The sequence below is a fragment of the Quercus robur genome, chromosome 11 (genome assembly GCF_932294415.1).
Source record: "Quercus robur chromosome 11, dhQueRobu3.1, whole genome shotgun sequence".
NCBI classification, from domain to species: Eukaryota; Viridiplantae; Streptophyta; class Magnoliopsida; order Fagales; family Fagaceae; genus Quercus; species Quercus robur.
The window spans coordinates 21,396,453-21,416,641 of record NC_065544.1 but is presented as its reverse complement, the minus strand read 5'-3'; the positions used below and the strand labels follow the sequence as shown (position 1 = coordinate 21,416,641).

The window sequence follows — 20,189 nt, the reverse complement described above, 5'->3', positions numbered from 1 at the left end:
ACACTGTGTATTTGTGTTTTTTTTGTTGCTTCTCTTGTTGCCACTGTTGGTTTTGTTTGTTTTTGTTTTTTTATTTATTTATAATTACAGCTGTTATCTAGTAAATTGTGATTATAGATAAATTTTTTACCATTAAATAAAAGATGTTTTTGGTCTACATTAAACATTAATAAGTATTTTAGTTTGACGATAAAAAATAATAATTATGGAAGAGCCAACTAAATTAAAATTTATATAATTTTTTTTATTTTGTTTATAGAAAAATAATGTTCTTGTAGACGTTGATCTGAGGAGTCTTTCCTTGGTTTGGTCACCGGTGAGTGTGTTGGAAGTGGGGACCAGTGTTCAAAGTCAGCCAATGTTTATTCAAACTCGGAGACGAAACCTAAATGTTTTGTCTCCATTGGCATTAGCGAATTAGATACGTGTAACGTAGAGAGTTGGTATTGGTATTAATGGTTCTTTATTGGAGTAGTTTTTTAAAGACTAGTTAGCCTTAGCCACCAGGTCTTGATTTCAACTCTTCTGTTCTGAAAAAAGAAATGCAAACAGGAAACAATTCCATTTATAGATAACTATGTTTTTTTATTTTGAAAGGATAACTATGTTGAATTTGTGCACACACACAGTTTAGGAAATACTATAAAATCAAACCGTATACGTAATTATGTTCCCCATTTTATTTAGCCAATATATATATATATATATATATGTTCCCATTTTGTAACGCGTTTTCAAACCTCTTTTCTTTTCTTTTTTTTTTTTCAAAGAATAACTTTTTTAAAGTTTTTATTTATTTTCGTGGGTACAACTTTTTCAAACAACCCAGTTTTCAAAAAAGCTAAAGAATATTTATACAAAACACTGAAACAGACACTAGTACATGTAATTGCTGCACAACAACCTTTTATCTCTTATAAAATAAAAAGTCAAACGGTATCTACATGTAATTGGAGTTTCGTAATTTTGGTGAAAATTAGGGGTTGTTTGGTACTTAGTGTGTTTTGGGCTTAATTTGGTAAATTTTGGAGGTTGTAAGGATATTTGGGTAATTTTAATGATAACTAGGGCAAATTTGGTCAATGTGAGAGGTTGGGGGCATTTTGGTCATTTGATATGATTCAAGGTCAATTTGGTGAGTTTGATAAGGTATTTTGGTCATTTTCTATGAATTTTGGTTTATTTTTTTGTTATTTTAGACATTTTAGTGGTATTGAAGTTTTTTAGTAATTTTGGTGAAGTTTTTGGGTCTATTTTGTGATATTAGATATTTCAAGGGTATTATAATAATTTTACTGTCTTTGAGGAAATTTTGGTAATTTCTGTGATGTCTTATGGGTTATTTCATAATTTTAGGAAAAAATGGTGGCATAATTATAATTTCAATTAATTGTTAGGGCAATCGTATAATTTCAAAGAAGCTTTAGGGCCTTTATGTAGTTTCAGAAAAGTAGGGAGTTATTTTTTAAAATTTCTAGAAGGGCTTCAGGCTTGGTCTTAATTATGATGGACTTTGGGTTTGGTTTTTAATTTAATAGGCTTTGGGCCATTTTGATGGGTCAAACCAAGTTTAGTTATATCGGGCCAGGGCTTGCTTTTAAATTTTATAGGCTTCGGACTATTTTGATGGAACAAACCAAGTTTAGGTTTTTTGGGCTGGTCTTCAGTTTTTCAAATGTGTATCTATACTATTATTTAAGGGATTTCCTCTGTTTGGGTTTATTTTATTTTAATTTGGACAAAGCACGTGTAAATGGATGAGATTGTGTTTAGTTTAATTTAAGAACAAATAAATTCCCCCTAAAAAAAATGACAAATAAATTAAACAATAAACGTATAAAATATGTAATTCAACGATGAGATTTTCAAAATATGAATTCAATAACAAGTTATTAAGTGATGTAACTTGAACTCAACCTCTCTCTCTTTATATATATATATATATATATATATATATGTTTGCTCTTATAACATCTATAGAAGTCTCACCCACGAGATGCAATAAAATTTCAAAATCACTAAAGTTCTCTCTCTCACTGAAATAGAAAATAAGAGTATATGTTATGTCTAATTTTGAGTAGGTTGAAATGCAAATAAGGAGAAATTTATACCCACCATGAGGCTTGTAACTCAATCGGTACCTTTTGGTATTTTCTATAATAACATCCAGGGTTTAAATAACTTCTACCCCTATTATAACTATCGATTTGTCCACACACACACAAAAGACAAAAATTTATACTCTATTGTTTCTCATCGAAAATAACCCATCAACCATGTTTTCCATTAAGCCTCATCCATAAGAAACCCAAACTAGGCTGGTCTTTCATTACTCACGCTTACACATACACATGTTTGCACTTAGGTTTTTTTTTTTTTTTTTTTGATGCAGAAGTCTCACTAGTGGGATGCCATAAAATATCAAAAGCGTAAATACACTTTTGGTCCCAACATTTTGGCCTCATTTTTATTTTGGTCCTTACTTTTCTATTTACTGCTTTTAGTCCTCAAAATGAAAAATGCAAGTTATTTTGGCCCTTACCGTTAGCCCATTAAACGAAATTGCTTATATGGCAAACAAAGTGCACTGCTAGCACATTAAATGTTGACATAGCTATTAAAAAAAATATTTTATATTTTTTAAATACCTTGACACATTTTAATTTAAAGAAAAAAAATCTCAAAAAAGTTTGAAAAAAAATTAATTAAAAAAAACATTAAAATCTAATTAAAATTTTTTTTAAAAAAAAGTCATTAGTTTTTCCAAAGAACATGACTGGTCATGTTCATCTTATAATTTTTTTTTAGTTTTTCATTATTTTTCAAGAAGAACATAAGAACCCAAATCTAGAACATGAACAATGTACCTCTCTCTCTTTCTCTCTCTCTCTCTCTCTCTCTCTCTCTCTCTCTCTCTCTCATGTTTAGTCCTTATTTTCTTATCTTTTCTTTGTCTACATTTTTAGACCCCTTAAAACACAATTGGATTAACCTAGTTAATTAGCCAAGTGATTACTTAGTCCAAATTTCAGATCTAGGTTAACACACAATCATATAATCATATCAATGTAAAGTGCGGAATATAAAGAACACAAAGATATGATGACCCAGGAAACCAAACCGGTAAAAACCTGGGGAGGATTTAACTTAGCTATCCTCAAGGTAAACCTGATTCTACTATGAAAGAATCGAAGTTTTACAATAGGACTTAGACCACTAACATCCTATTACTATCTACCAGTAGAAACTTACTAACACAACCACGTGCAAGCTTCGAGACCACGGACTCCTTCTTTCTTGGATTCTCCAGCAAATACAAGCACACCCGCTTGTGTTTCTTTAAGCTCTTTAATGCAGCAACTAAATCGATCACCAAGTTCTTGACATAGTCTTGAATCTTGGAAACCCTAAGTATGTATGAAGGCAATCACCTCTTGATCTCACAAAAGATTCATACACACAGCATAATGGACAACCAAAAACGTGGCTAGGGTTTTCCCTTTTATACTTAAGACAAAACATAAAACCCTACACGTCAAACGGGCTTGAGCTGAGTTGGAAGAATTCTGCAGAAAAACATTCTGTCCGAGTTTCGATTGATCAAGTCTAATTCTCGATCGATCGAGCCAAACAGAATTGCATAGTAAATTCTACATTAACTCAATTCCAACTTTACATAAAACGCATACACTTTGAGCAAGTCTAAACAAGACTAAAACCTGTTTTGATCATGGTTTACCAACAATACAAATTAGAGTTCTAATACATTAGTTCCTAATCCTTAGAACCTAACACTTTGTCTTCCTTATACTTTTTTTTTTTAATCAAACACATCAAAACTCATATCAATAACAGTTAAACAGATAACATTTTATTAACCATTTTTTTGGCAACCAAACACAACAATTCTCATTCACAACCTCCATCACCGATCCAACACCTTTGGACCCAGAAAACCCATATCTACCCACCACCTACGAACCTAGAAAATCCAACCAACACCACCAATGGACCCAGCCGATCCACCACCTTTGGACCTAGAAAACCCATATCTACCCACCACTTGCAACCCAAAAAAAACCCAACCAACACCACTGATTTGGCCCAACCACCACTGACCTCCACCTCTACCGATCTAGCGAGGCCGTCAAACCCAACCGACCCAACCCTCTCTCTCTACCTCCACCGATATGAGCTCCTTTCTCCACTTCCACCGCCAATCTCCACCAAGGCTACCTCCACCACCTCCACTAGAGAAAGATACAAACACAAACACGCACAAGAGAGTGAGGGAAAACTAAGGATAAAGTTTAGTTACAAAATTGATTATAGCATAAGGCTACAACCTTACTCAATATCTTTTTATTGGATGTAAATTTTGACAAATCTACCATTGGATTACATATTTTTCTTATATTCTCAATGCTTGCAAAATTTCTAGAAAATTGTATATTAATAGTTATGTCATCAATAAATTACTTAAATTGCAAGTTTTTGTAATTTAAAATTATGCATAAAATATTAGCTCATAAATCATATAGTAAATAATATCTGATTAACACAAAATTTGACATGTATATTAAAAGTGTAACGAACATGCAATTCAATGGTTGGATTTTCAAAATATGTAGAAGTTTTTATTTTATTGAGTAAGGTTATAGTCTTAGGATACAATCAATTTTGTAGCTAAATTTGTCCGAAAAATAATAAGTTTTTTTTTTTGGTTTATTTATTATTTTTTTTTTTAAAGAAGAAGAAAAAGAATGGAAAAATGATTTTTTTAAAGGAATTATTTTATTTTTAATTTTTTAATTAAAATGCTAACATGGCACTTAAAAGATATAAAATTATTTTTTTAAATATTTTTTTAACGGCCATATCAGCGTTTAATAAGTTAGCAGTGCACTCTGTTTGCCACATAAGCAATTTCCATTAGTGGGCTAACAGTAAGGACCACATTAATCTCCATTTTTCATTTTGAGGACTAAAAATGGTAAAATAGAAAAGTAGGAACCAAAATGGAAATGAAATCAAAATGTAGGGACCAAAAGTCCATTTACGCCAATATCACAATTACAAAGTTCTCTTTCTCTCTCATTTAAAAAATATATATATATATATATTTTTTTTTTTTTTCTTAAAGAGTTTTAACCTATGACGTCCGCTCCTGATGATAGCTCTCTATCATCAAACTAAGACACCAATCAGTTTTTGGTTTTGACAAAGATTGAACCCCAGATCTCTTATACAACCATATGAGATTTATCAATGGAACTAACTGGAATCCAAAATAGCCCATTTACTAGTTGAGATTTTACCCTATTGGGCCTCATCCAAAATAGCCCATTAACCATGAGCTTCCCATTAAGCGTACAACAACCACAAGAAACCCAAACGTGATCTGAAGTTACACATAGCAAGAAAAAGAGTAGACCAACGAGCATTTCCTCCAATGATATGTTGTTGGAAAGATGTAAGACATTGTTGGAGAGTATGAGGTCGCATCAGCTTGCTTGGGTATTTAATAAACCAATTAATGTTGTTGAGTTGAACAACCCTGATTATTTCACTGTCATTAATGCTCTGTTTGTTTCAACATAAACGTTTTCTGGAAAATTGTTCATTTTCCAAAGAGCATTTTCAAGAAAACTATCTCATTTTTTAGTGTTTGGTAACGACCTTGAAAATGAGCTTGAGAATGTAATTTGGTATGCAATTTTTTAAAAATATTTCTTGTATAATTTAAAATATGTGTATTATGTAAACCAACTAATGTAATCATTATAAATAAAAAACCAATAATGAATTTGGTTTTCATACTAAAATGTTGACAATAGACACAATCAAAATTAATTAGTTGTCAAATTTTCATGATCTCTACCACTCATTTTGCCCATATATATGGACAATAATATACGTACGTATGTACACACACACACACACAAATTTGACAGGGGAATACATTTTCAATAAGTATAAATAACAATAACTTTTAATTGTCTACTCTTTTTGTTGGTATACTAATTGTCTACTATGGTCAACCACAAATTTTCAATATTACTCTAAATTATGTATTTATATAATGTATCTGCATAATATATCATCACTGCATAGTATCTACATAAAGTATCTACCAACAAATGCAATTCCCCTAAACAATTATCATTCATTATATAACAATATATTTTTTTTTTTTTTTGAAGAGAAAATGTGTAATATCATTAACATAAGAAAAGGGGTACAACAGGGCCTTAGCCTACAACAAACATCAGTCAAACAACATACAGCAATCAGCCTATACCCGAATGAAGCAGAGAATCTAAGAAAGGCGGAGAAACACCTTTCCATACACAGCTGACATTTTTACATTTTGCATATTGGGCAAGCTCATGGGCAGCCCTGTTGGAGTCCCTTTTCACATGTCGAAATGAGCAGCTCAAGAAGTGCAATTTCGCGCTCTGTATTCCTTGGATCAAGTGGCCCGATTCACCACCACAGAGGTCTTGAGAAATGGCTTGAACGACAGAGGAAGCATCAGATTCAAAGATTGCCTGCTGAACACCCATTTCCTGAGCCAAGAGGACACCCTGCTCCATAGCAAAGAGTTCAGTCCATTCAGCCGAATAGTGCATAGGCAAGGCTTTACAGAGAGCAGCAAACACACCACCATTAGCATCACGAATGATCACTCCCACTCCCGACACCCCCTGACCATCCAAGGACGACGCACCATCAACATTAATTTTGAAAAAACCTGGGGGAGGCGCTGCCCAGCCACCGTTTGATGGTTGTGTCGAGGACAAATGCAGCAAGTTAGCTTCTTGGAAGTCATCAACAACTCTCTTCGCCATTTCCCAGACTTGCAGAGGGGAAAGACCACGCTCATTATGAACTATCTGATTTCGGTTATACCATATGGACCAGGATATTGCAAAAAAATATTCTAATGAAACTCCATCAGAGTTTGAACAAATTTGGTGCAGCAGACCAGTAAAGTCTTTTGCATTCAGCAGGGATATTAAAGGGCAATCTTGCCAAAGTGACCACACCGATAGAGCAAAGTCACAGGAAATTAAAACATGAAAAAGACTTTCAGGCATTTCCCCACAAACAGGACAATCAGAGTCAGATTTAATACCTCTCTCCACCATCTTTACCTTCACTGGAAGCCCGTCCACGCAAGCTCTCCAAGAGAATATTTTGACTTTTGCAGGAAGTTTCAGCTTCCACAAATTTTTCCAAAGATGAGCATTTGAGTCTCCAGAAGAACATTCCCCCACATCAATACCGTCTTGGAGATTGGCAGCTATGTGGTAAGCGCTCTTGACAGTGAAAACACCTCTTTTGTTTCCAATCCAAATAAGATTGTCCTCCGGTAAATTCTGACTTAGAGGAGTTTTCAGAATAATGTCCGCTTCAAAAGGCAAAAAGAGCGCCTGGATAACACTAGTTTTCCACCATTTAGTCTCTTGATCAATGAGAGAGGAGACCATGGGAAAGCCCTCAAAATCCCTAGGAGGGGTGATGACTTTGTAAGTGGAAGGGGTGGGGAGCCATTTATCCTCCCAAATGTGAATTAACCGACCATTTCCCACTCTCCAACGAGTTCCTTTCTTAATGACTTCGAGACTATGAAAAATGCTTCGCCATGTAAAAGAGGGGCTGCTGCCTAGGCTTGCATTAAGGATGTCATCGTAGGGGAAATACTTGGCCTTTAGCACCCGAGCAGCTAGGGAGGAGGGGTTAGTAAGAATCCTCCAAGCTTGTTTCGCAAGCAAGGCAAGGTTAAAAGCTTGCAAGTTCCTGAAGCCCATCCCGCCAAGAGATTTGGGCTTGCACATTTTCTGCCATCCAACCCAAGCAATCTTGGTCTCTTGATGTTTTTGGCCCCACCAAAAGCTTCTCATCTCTCTTTCGAGGTCATCACAAAGACATTTAGGAAGAAGGAAACAGCTCATCGTATAAGAGGGGATGGCTTGAGCCACCGCTTTAATAAGAATTTCCTTACCCCCCAAGGAGAGCAATTTACCCTTCCAACCCGCCAGCTTTTTACAAACCTTCTCTTTTATCTCCGCAAAAATAAGCTTTTTTGACCGACCAATGATTGAGGGGAGGCCAAGGTACTTTGTGTGATGGGAATCGGTCATAGGCCCAAGTATGTTTATGATTTCATCTTTGTGCTCCTGAGAGGTGTTTGGGCTGAAAAAGATTGAAGACTTTTCAGTATTTATCTTTTGTCCCGATGCATCTTCATAAGTTCTGAGAATTTCCTTCAACTTGTTGCATTCAGTACCATTGGCTTTACAAAAGAGAAGACTGTCATCAGCGAAGAACAGATGATTTATTCTTGGGGAACCTCGACAAATGGATATACCATTTAGTAGCTGACTCCGGGCTGCCTCATTTATGAGAGCTGAAAAACCTTCAGCACATAGCAGGAATAAATAGGGAGACAGAGGGTCTCCTTGCCTGAGTCCCCTAGTAGGCACAATACTTCCATGAACCGAGCCATTGATGATAACTGAGTATGTAACCGAAGTTAGACACTTCATCACCAGACCAATCCATGACTCGTTAAAGCCCAATTTCCTCATTACCATTTCAATGAAAGACCATTCAACCCTATCAAAAGCTTTGCTCATATCTAGCTTAGCTGCCATGAAGCTATCATTCCCATTCTTTTTGTGTTTTAGATAGTGCATAATTTCATAAGCTACCAAGACATTGTCAGTGATGAGCCTATTAGCTACAAAAGCACTCTGATTTTCTGAAATGATAAAAGGCGGAATAGCTTTGAGACGGTTAGCCAAAGTTTTTGAAATCAACTTATATATCACATTGCAAAGGCTAATTGGCCTAAAATCAGTCATTCTCTGAGGATTTTTGTTTTTTGGTACAAGGGCTATATTAGTTCTATTAATTTCAGAAATAGACATGCCATGATTAAGAACATTCAGAACTAAATTAGAAACATTAGTGCCTACTATGCTCCAATATTTTTGAAAGAAAAGTGCGGACATACCATCAGGGCCAGGAGATTTTGTAGGGTGCATCTGCTTTAGGGCTGCAACAACTTCTTCTTTGGTGAAGCCTCTGGTTAGCTCCATGTTCATTTCATCAGTCACCTTCATTGGGATGAGATCAGTCACCTTTTCAATCTGACTCGGCGAGGAAGTGGTAAATATTTCCTCAAAATAGGCAATAGCTGCTCTAGCTATACTGTCCTGGTCACCACACCAGTTCTCAGATTTATCCCAGATACCTAGAATGGTATTTTGTTTCCTTCTTTCTGAGGCACGGGTATGGAAAAATTTCGTATTCCTGTCTCCCTCTTTGAGCCAGTGAGCCTTAGACCGCTGACACCAGTAAGTTTCCTCACTGTCAAGAAGCTCATTAATTTCTTTTCTAGTCTGATTTATTTCATCCCCCAGCAGACCATCTTTATCAGCTTGAACCAGAGAATTTAGTCGTTTTCTTTTCTCTTGAATTTTTTTCGGGATTTGACCAAAATTAGTAGAACTCCAGGCTTTAAGATCAATTGCACAAGCATTCAAAGCAGCAACCATACCTTCCGATGTATTTGCATTGCCTACACTGCTCTAGGCCGACTCAATAATATCTGTGCATGCTTCATTTTTCGTCCACATGGCCTCAAAGTGAAAACGCCTTGCGCGAGGCTGTTTTGGAATTCTGGAGTCTGCAACGAACATAACACAATGATCTGAAGTGGAATCCACCAGGTGGTTAACTCTTACCTCACCAAACTTATCAATCCAATCACTAGTTGCAAAAGCCCTGTCTAGCCTCAAATACATTCTGTTGTCACCAGACTGCATATTGCACCAAGTAAAGTCTGTCCCCAAGTAACCCAGGTCCTTGAAACCACAAAGATTAACCACGCCCCGAAATTTATCCATCTGACTTTGACATCTTGCCACTCCACCTGATTTTTCTTCCATTGATAGAATTTCATTGAAATCTCCATAGCAAAACCAAGGGAGCTGGGATTGACTCTTTAAATAAGCCAGTAAATCCCAAGATTTTTGCCTCATGTGAGTTTGGGGGTGACCGTAAAAACCTGTGAGCCTCCATTTAAAATTTGAGCTCTCCTCTGTGACAACTGCATCGATGTGGTAGCTGCCGTAGCTTTGAATTTCCAGATTTATCTCCCTCGACCATAAAAGAGCCAAGCCACCGCTGCGCCCTTGACACGGAACAAAAAGTCCATTCGCAAGACCGATTCTTTCCTTTATTCTTTCCATTCTCCGCTGCCTGACCTTAGTCTCCGAAAGGAAGACTATTTTGGGATCTAAATATCGCACTAGATCGTGCAATGCACGAACTGACCAGGGGTTCCCAAGCCCCCGGCAGTTCCATCCTAGGGAGTTCATGGCTCCCGGCAGTGCTGCACTGCAGCCACCGCCGATGAAATCGCTTCCTCAGTAACACTTCCATCAACTTCCATACATGTCTTTTTTCTGGCTGTGTTTTCTTCTTCTTCTGCTAAGAGCAAAGCTAACTGACGTTTTGTGCCAATATTTGGACCTTTGGCTTGTTTTTCTTTTCCCTGGGCCGAGCCTTGTTCCCTTGCTATTTTCTTTATACGGCATTTCCTCTGTGAGCTTTTTGTAACTACTTGGGCTGTTGCTGAGACCTTATTTTTTCCATGAGTTTCGGCCCAATTTTTGGGCTTAAGTGGGTTGCTTACCTCAGCGTAGTACTCCCCTGTTGAAGTGGGGTAACTTTTACTGAGTATACCACTGCATTCCTCAAGCCTAGTCATTGATTCAAACTTTTCCATTGGGATTGGATCAGATTTCACTCCACATGATCCTTCAGCTTGTCCCAAAATCATGTCTCCAGTTGCCTTTATGTCCCATCCAAGTCTAACATCAGCCACCTGACTTATGTGAGTGTCTAGCACGCCACTGCCCTGCCTCTGAGTGGACTTGCCGTGTAATTTTGAATTTTGAAAACTTTCACTTTCCCTGTTTTCTTCCATGTGACACGCCGGAGAGACAGAGGATCGGCCCATAGCAGCGGTACCATCTTCATTTGCTCTGTTTTCAGTCTCAGCATTTTGATTGTTACTTGAGAAAGTTCTTTGCCTTGCATTCCCTCCCTTGAAACTTGGATTTCCTCCTTTGAAGTTTCCATTTGCTCTTAACCATTCTCCATATTGCTTTGGAGTGCCCTGCTGGTTTGTAGAAGTCTGGCAATGCTTATCGTCATGACCGAGCATTCCACAAAGGAAGCAAAATGTTGGAAGTCTTTCGTACTTGAAATGAATCCAGAACTTCTCACCATCTTTGCTTACAACATTTCCGCCTCTACGGAGAGGCTTATCTATTGGAACATCTACTCTGATGCGCATGAACTTTGCCTGGTCCAGTTGGCATGCCCGTTTATCTACTTCAATAAGGCGTCCCAAACTTCTTCCAATATCTTGCCCAACCTCCTCTGACATAAGCTCAAAAGGCAATCCCCACAGCTGGACCCAAAAAGGGGAGTGAGTGAAGACTATATTTTTTACAGTGAGGCCTTTTCTCCATCTACACAAGAGAAGCAGATTATTCTCAAAGTTCCATGGCCCACTATTTTCTACCCAATCTCTTTGATAACTGTAGCTAAATTTGAATTGTAAAATGTTGCTTCCTACCTCAACTATTCTCAGCTCTGACCCCATTTTCCATGCAGCTCTTAGAGTGCTTTTCAGAGCTCTTACATTTTGCTGCCTCTCTGAAAGAAGCCTACCAAACAAACTTAATGAGCACTCTTCTAAAAGATCATCCCGGCTTTGTACTGTTATTTGTATTTCCTCTTCTTCCTCTTTGGTGAGGTAGAGGTTTTGTAGTTCTTCAATCACTGCTTGCTCCATTGGGAAAGAAGTGTGTTTATGGGGCGGAAAACCCCACCAAGGGGAGCTGAGATCTCTTCCAAACGGGAGAGGAGTGAAAGGCTCTTACAGAGTGAGAGAGAGAGGTGCTCCTACGAGGGAGAGAGAAAAGCCATTATATAACAATATTATTAGTCTACAGTAAAGATTGTCCCATGTAAAAGAAATTTAGAGTAATATAGGTACTATGTTTAAAATTTTCATCTTTTACTTCATTCATTCTTTCTTCTTTTTCTTTTTTTCTTTTTAATTTTTAATTTTTTTGCACTTTATGTACGAAAAAAAAGTAACTTCTGCTTGAAATCCATCAAACCAAAAATTTCTTAGAGAAAAAGAAAATCAAGCTTGAAATTCAAAGCAAAGAATTGGGATTTTGGTAGAAAAAAAAATGAAATAATTACCACTGCAAATTTGTTCTCCTCTAGAAGTCGGTGCTATTAATCAATCAGTGAAGGAAAAAAAAAATCTAATCAGAAAATTGTATTATAGAGGGGAAGAGAAACATGGAGAACATAGAGAAGAGAGACAATTAGAGAGAGAGAGATCTATGGGAAGAGGAAAGACCAGAGTTAGTGACAGTGAGGGTGTGAAGAGAGAAAAAGCAAAGGGAAGAGAGAAAAAGTGAGAAAGCTTACCATGAGAGAGAGAAGGCACCAAAAAACTATGTTTCCCACGGCTACAAATGAAGATAATATTTATAGGAGATGCAACGCATGAGAGAGAGATTGTTTTCCAAAAATTTTTTTGGGAAAACAACTTATAGAAAATAAGCCTTATTTTTATTTGGGTTTTCCGTTGACCAAAGATAATTTTCCATTGACCAGTTTTTTTTTATGCTACCAAACATTGGAAAATATGAAAAACTATCTTTACAGAAGGTTTTCCAGTGAAACAAACAGAGCGAGCACCAAAACGATTAAGACTAAGACGGCTTTAGGTGAATAAACCAGTCCATGGGATTTTGCTTCAGATGTGTGGCTTACTCCAATGCAATGGCTTACAACCCTTCCACCACAAATGTTGTTCATCCTATGGCCAAAAAACTAAGTGAATTTTTTGAAACAAGATGGAAAACTATTGAGAAGAAGCTTACAGTTAGGACTGATGAAACTACTATTCAATTTCCAACCTCTAAAAAGAAGAAAACACTAGCACAGTATGATTCAAAGTCTTCATCCGGTGGTGGTTTGTGTTTTTGTGAACTGTTCATTTGTTTTTTTTTTTTTTTGGTTTCACAATTTGTTTTCAATTTACTGAAATTTGGAGAGGGGAGTGGAGGATTTCCCTGTTTAGGTCTAGGATGCACAGACATTTCATGGGGTGTCGTAAATGGTGTTCAATAGTGTCCAATCTGCCGTATCATGTCATAATATTTCAAAAATTTGCTTATGTCGCCATGTTATACCTATACCTATGTTCCTGTTCGTGCATCCTAGGTTTAGGCTTAAATCATTTTGAGATCAGGACTCGTTTGAGAAACACATGATTAAGGATGTTATATATATATATATATATATATATATATGAGGAGCTAAAAGTTCTTAGCCAAGCAAGAGAGCATTGAATGAGCATTTATATTACTAATGAGATATTTACTGTTAGTTTTGGGGTATCATTGATCACATCCTTCACGTTGTAACATTATAGGGGAGAGTATGTTATGATCCTAGTATCCCACATAAATTAAGTATAATTTTAAACATGTGTTTATAAGCTCTTGAGCACCTCTTGCAAGCCGGTTTTCCAGGGTGAATTCTACCCATGGGTTTGTAACATTTGGTATCAGAGCTAACCACCACGTCAAGTAATCGAACGTAACTCATTGAGTATGGGATCAAATGAGTTACGGCTTTGTGGTTGGATCCCGGAGGGGGCGACCTAGAGGCTAAATTAAAATTACTGATAGGTGAGTGGAGCCACCAAAAGAGAAAGGGCTACCATCAGGTAGGATCAAATGAGTTGCAACTTTGTGGTCGGATCCTACCATTGGGTCAGTATCACTAAAGTGAGTCGTCATAGACGTCGGCTGCGAAGCGTGATGGTATGTTATGATCCTAGTGTCTCACATGGATTAAGTATAAGCTTAACCATATGTTTATAAACTGTTGGGCACCCTTCCCTTACAACACACTATGGATTGAGTATAAGTTTAATCATGCATTTATAAGCTCTTGGGCATCCTTCCTTGCAAGCCCCTTAAAGATTTAGAAAAGGCACTTGAAAAGGTTGGTTGCTCCCATAGGATTGCTAGGCACTTGAATTCGGAACTTTATTTACTGTGTGATTCTAGGTTCAGGTTGAAAAAGGGATCCTGAAAAACTCTAAATAGAGAGAGAAAGGAACTTGAAAGGTGGCAGAAACAAGGTCAGCGACTGCTTATCTTGAAACCTCACTTCTGTGTGATCAATGTGCATTTTTGTATGCCTGGAGCTTATCCTAATCAGTAAGCCATACTAGATATTGATTTTTTTACTTTGCATTTTGTCATTAGAAAATGCACTGTTGCAAGCAGAGGCCAAGGCTGCCGAAGAGTTTAGAAGGAAGGCCAAAGCAGAAGCTACTGCAGCTGAGGCCAAAAGGAAGAGGGAGCTGGACGCAAAAGTTGCACATCAGGCATTGTTAAAAGGTAAGTTGTACAAACCATGTGGATGTGGTAGAAGTAAACTACAACATTTTCTTGAATGCTATTAGAAAACTTCTGGCTTTTTACAGATTCAAATGGAGAAGACTGTTGAAATCAATGAGAACAATCATTTTTTGGAAGATCTAGAAATTCTTAGGGCTGCACATAATGAAGATGCACCAAGTTTAAGAGGAGACAATCTTAGACAAGTGTCAAGATGTGTTTGGTAGCTTCAAACTGCAGGGGAATAGTAACCCTATGAAATGAAATAAATTAATATTTTATTTATTTATTATTTTTTGTGTGGTTAAAATGGATGATCTGCATTAATTAACTAGCCATGAAAGGCGTAGTACTGGCTGAAAGCCTTAAGGAATACAAACTAGAAACATCGGAGTCTAAGATAATACATAATTCTTCTGAAATAGGAGAGTCTAAAATAAAAAAATTCCCTATAAGGGTGCAGCCTCCTTTAGTGAGATTGTCCATGCATCTATTCGCTTCTCGAAAAATGTGGTTGATCTTGACTTGGTGGAATTGACGAAGGAGGTACCTACAATCATTGAGAAGAGAAGAAAAGGAGTTATTGGAGGATTTTGAAGAGCGCATTAGGTCCACCACAACTTTGGCATCCAACTCCACAAGGAGCTGAGTGATGCCGAGCTGTGATGCAAGCAGCAACCTATCCTTCAGAGCCCAAAACTTAGCTGTTATGCTGGATGCAAACCCGATATGCCTCATGTAACCCTTTATCCATTTCCCATGGTGATCACATATAAGGCCACCCCCACTTGCCTTACTTGGATTCCCAAAAGAGGCGCCATTAGAATTCAATTTAAACCATCCCACTGGTGGTCTGTTCTAGCGCCCTTGTACTACATTTTGTTGCTTAATCTTCTGGCCTTTGCTCACACAATAAAAATACTCTCTAGCAGTTTGGATACACAGGTTATTCAACTTCGAGTTGAGAGGGGAGTTTTCAAAAACAGCCTTATTTCTTTGTTTCCATAATAGCCACACAGCAAAGGGAAATTGAGAGCTCCAAGGAAGACCGTTGGCATGGATACTGCTATTGCATAAGCAGTTAAGCTTAAGCCAATCCATCAGATCAAGGGAAAGAAAATCATTCAAGGCTTGAGGCACTCCCATGCTCAACCAGAATTTCCTCGCTACTGGACAATCTCTGAGGGCATGTAATATAGATTCTTCCTGTACATAGCACAAAGGGCAATTTCCAATGCAATTGATGCCTCTAGCCTTTATGACTTGCCTCACTGGTATGCTACCATGGTTGCATAGCCAAAAGAAGTGATTGATTTTTGGCAGAGTTTCTAAACTCCAAATCCAGCTGCCCATGAATGGAGGGGGCTTAGGCTGCTCAACAATGGCCAGGTGATAAGCCGATGCCATGCTAAAATCCCCATCAAGGGAGAATTTCCACATCAAAGAATCATCTTTTTCGCCAAATGCTTGAATGTGTATGGCTTGGATTCTATCAACAATTTGCCTAAGGAGTTCAAAAGAAATATTTTCCCATTTCCAAATCCCATTTTGGTGGACTTCAGCAACAGTCCGATGTTCCTCCTGTTGAGTAAGAGGGCCTTCAATAAGCTCTCTAACAGAGTTGCCCTTCACGCAATTGCTCTCCCTAAAACTCAAACCCGACTTGTTTCCCACATTCTAACAGATGCCTTGCTTAAAGATTGGAAACCCCACTTAAATCGCAACCCAATTCGAGGAACAAGGAAGCTTATCGAGGTCTAGTGACAGCCCATGCTGGTGAGAGCAATATTTGCTCAAGAGGACTTTCGCCCAAATTGAATCTTTTTCATGATATAATCGCCAGTTGAGCTTTGCAAGCAAGGCAATGTTTTTTGCCCTTATTGCCTATATATCAAGGCCTCCTTCCTCCTTAGGCCTGATAATTTTGCTCCAACCCACCAAGTGTAGTTTTTTCTTTTCCGTAGATGAACCCCAAAGGAAATCTCTATTTATTTTGTCAAGTTTTTCACACAAATGGCTCGAAAGTGCTACCCCTTTCATAACATGGTTAGGAAGCGCTGTCATGACAGATCTAATAAGCACAGTCCTCCTAGCAAAGGAGAGAAATTTTTCCTTCCATCCTGAGAGTTTTGAGATCACTCTCTCCACAATGAAATTATGCTTGTTCTGGGCTGCTCCTCTGGGGTTTAAGGAGAAACCCAAGTATTTCCTTATACATGAGGTTTCAGAAATGTTAAGAACAATTTATTTTGTTCATGTTCTTTGTGTTTGTGAGTATTTGTTAATATCATGAATGTGTGGTAATTTTCTTTTTGAATATATTGTTTAATTCCACTTAACAATGGAATAAAACATATTTCTTATCTCATCTTATACTATATATAAAAAAGGAGAATTGGTTTGGTTTTGTTTGATAAAACGACTTAGGAAAAATTAATCGACACACTTATATATGAAAGCCTTGCATGAAGACAACGCAAGTGTGAAAACTTGGGCTTGTTGTAAGAGCATTCTCATTGGCAATTGTAAATGGTATATGTAGGGAAAATTTAGCATAAAGGTACAAAAAAAGCCCAGCAGCCAAACTTTTAAAATCTTACCATTGCAAATTTTTTTGCAATTGTGATACAGTGTCATCCTAAATGTAGGATGACACTGTAGCACTTTAGTAAAAATTATAATATATTTTAATTGATAAAGTGGAAGAGAGATGGGGGAGAAGAAAGAGCAAGAGTTGTATTGGAATATATTATATTATTTTAGTGGGTAAAATATATTATTTTAATGAGTAGAATAGGAAAATAAAAGTTAGGATGTTGGTTGTGTTATAAAATGATATGATATAATTGATAAAGTAGCTTTTTAAGATGGTAAAATAGAATAGGATGCAAATTGCGGATGCAAATTCTCTAAGCGGTTTTTTTTTTTTTTTTTTTAATCCTTAAAACTTTATATGGACCAAAAAGTTTGTGGGCAGTTTGATCTTTTGCATTATTTTTCTTTTCATTTGCAGAGAGAGAGAGAGAGAGAGAGAGAGGCAAAGAGGACTCCGTTGAGTTGGTGAGGCTGCAAGGGGAAGGCACGACCAAAAAATGCATGGAAGCAAAGGCTATTTTGGTGGGTTTCTTGGAGATTGAGTGAGAAATAGAGGAGCAGATGATAAAGGGTTCTTATGTTGTGAGATGTGTGATTTTGGTGTTTTGGCTCTCCACACACAACAGCCACACTCTCTCTAAATTTCTCTATGGTTTAATTGATTTTTTTTTTAATATTGATTTTTATAATCTAGCTGATAAATTGTGTGTGTTATATGGGATTGAACGAGCTTGATAATATATGTGGTTTCATTGGGTTTGCTTCTCTAACCCTTTTGATCTAATTGTTGCTCAAGTAGTAATGTAGTATCACTGTCACTCAGAGTTTGAAAGTGATATTTAGACAGATTTCCTTGCATTATCAGATACAAACTATTATGTTCAGCGTCCAAGACTTGATAGATCTATATGGGTGTTGGTCAAATGCTCCATTTTGAGTTCTGTTGCTACTGAAGTTGCCTTTGTTCAAGGTAGACTTCTTAACCTTTTATACAAGCCTAGGTTGAAGCTCATTGTTACAAAGAAGAAAACCCCATTTTCAGAAATTGCAATATTTACTTGGACAAGGCAAAGAGGATTCCCTTGGCCTTGGAATGCTGCATGTTCATTTTTTTTCTTAAAATAATAATTTGTTTCATAGTGTCATTATTGTTTCTTGAGAAAACGATGTATCTAGATGTTGACTGCTTCAGACAAGAGAGTGTGTATTTTTACTAAACTCCTTTATGTTTCACTATGAGCAATGTTAGGGATTTAATCGTTTAAAAGATTTCATACTAATATTAGCTATAATTCTCAGAGTTTTCAATTCATGAAGAGCCATCCAAACTCTAAATTAATGATTAACAATATTTTGAATTTCTATTAATTCTACTACAAATACACACTACAAAAAAAAAAAAAAAAAAAAAAAAAAAAAAAGATTCTATAGTCACGTTTTTGGCCTATAGCCGCGTTTTCAATCATGGCCTAAACCCCATAACTATAGGCCTGAGGGGTCTATGGCCACACTTTTTCAAACTCGACTATAGGCAAGGACCAATGGCCGCGTTTTAAACGTGGCTATAGGTGAAAGCTATAGCCGCGTTTAAAATGTGGCTATAGGATCGGACCAATAACTGGGTTTTAAACGTGGCTATAGGTGAAAGCTATAGCCACATTTAAAACGAGGCTATAGGATCGGACCAATGGCCACATTTTTTATAAACATGGCTTTAGGACATGCTTTAGTCACTTTCATTTGGTAAACCACTATACCGGTTTTTATTTGTTTTTCTACAGCTTTATGAATTCTTTTCCTCTTTTTTTTTGTTTAAGAATTTAGGGCCATTGTATTAAAAAAATAAATAAATAAAAATTCTGATTTTGTGATTGAAAACGTTTTTTTTTTTTTTTTTTCCCTTGGTGTGTTGTTGGGTGTATTCCAATCTACTCCGCTATCAATAGGGAAATTTATAGGGATCAAGTTTGCAAGTGCTCTTTCAACTCAATTGCTTTTGCTAGCTTGATATATCGGTTTCCTTAGTTTTAGTCAATTATGATTAAAGTTCTACATCTTTCTTTAGTTTTAGTTTCTTTGATTTAATTCAGATCTAAGAATAATGTGATGGGAGTTGGTCTATGAATGTGATGTTGATGACAACAATGGGCATGAAGATCATGCTGTTGGTAATGGTACGACTTTGGGCTTATTTTAGAGCTAAATTTTTTAAGATTTTGGGTTTTGAGTACAAATTTCATATTTATGGTTTTCATTTTTTTTTTCTTGAGTTTTCTGTCAGTTTAGTTGTAGATAAAATTAACATATATTCAGTTTTCTTATGTTAGAATAATTATGGTACAATTTTTTTGAGTAAAAAAATATGTATTTTGTATGATTGAGTTCAAGATTTTCTTTGGTAGCTAAATCTACACCATTTGCCACCGATCTTCGAGAGCCATAGCACCTTGGTATATATTAAGGCTATGAATTAACCAACCTGTTTATGTATAATTTGAGTTCAACTTGTGAAAAACTTTGTTTATATTTGTTTTTTTAACAAGAAGTTAGTCCACAGAATTTTTAAAGCTTGATACTTTCCTACTAGTGATTTTCTATCTGCTGAATTGGGCCACCACCTATCATATGCTTGGAGGAGCATTCTCTCGGCTTGATCAATTGTCCAAAGAGGTTACCAATGGCAAGTGGGGAATGGGGAATCTATTAGGGTCTGGCCGGCATGATAAATGGTTCCCGACTCCTTCCACTTTTAAAATAACCTCACCACCGGTTGGATTGCCACTTGATGCACGGGTGAGTACTCTCATTAATCTTTTGGATAAATGCTGGCACACGAACTTGATCAGACAGGTTGTCTCTTCCGAGGATGCCACCATGATCCTAGGCATTCCCTTGACCTCTAGACTACCAGTGGACCACTTGATCTGGGTTTATAACCCTAGAGGTCAATTCAGGGTTTGTAGCGCCTACAAAGTTGCTTTTTCCATCACAACTGGCCCAAGTCCTAAAACTTCGAATGAACAGCAACGTGGAGCGTTTAGAAATCTCTATGGAGTCTTAATGTTCCAAATA

General features: G+C 36.9%; 1 protein-coding gene across 1 annotated transcript; it reads right to left on the bottom strand.

Annotated features, from left to right (window-relative positions):
- Positions 1–9,599: 9,599 nt before the first annotated feature.
- Positions 9,600–10,391, bottom strand: LOC126704831 (uncharacterized). The gene has a single exon (XM_050403827.1). The coding sequence runs from the start codon at positions 10,389–10,391 to the stop codon at positions 9,600–9,602; it is 792 nt and encodes a 263-aa protein (XP_050259784.1).
- Between the last annotated feature and the right edge of the window lie 9,798 nt (positions 10,392–20,189).

Excerpts from the sequence above, each read along its gene's own strand:
- LOC126704831 (XM_050403827.1), bottom strand. The coding sequence starts at position 10,391 with ATGAACTCCCTAGGATGGAACTGCCGGGGGCTTGGGAACCCCTGGTCA.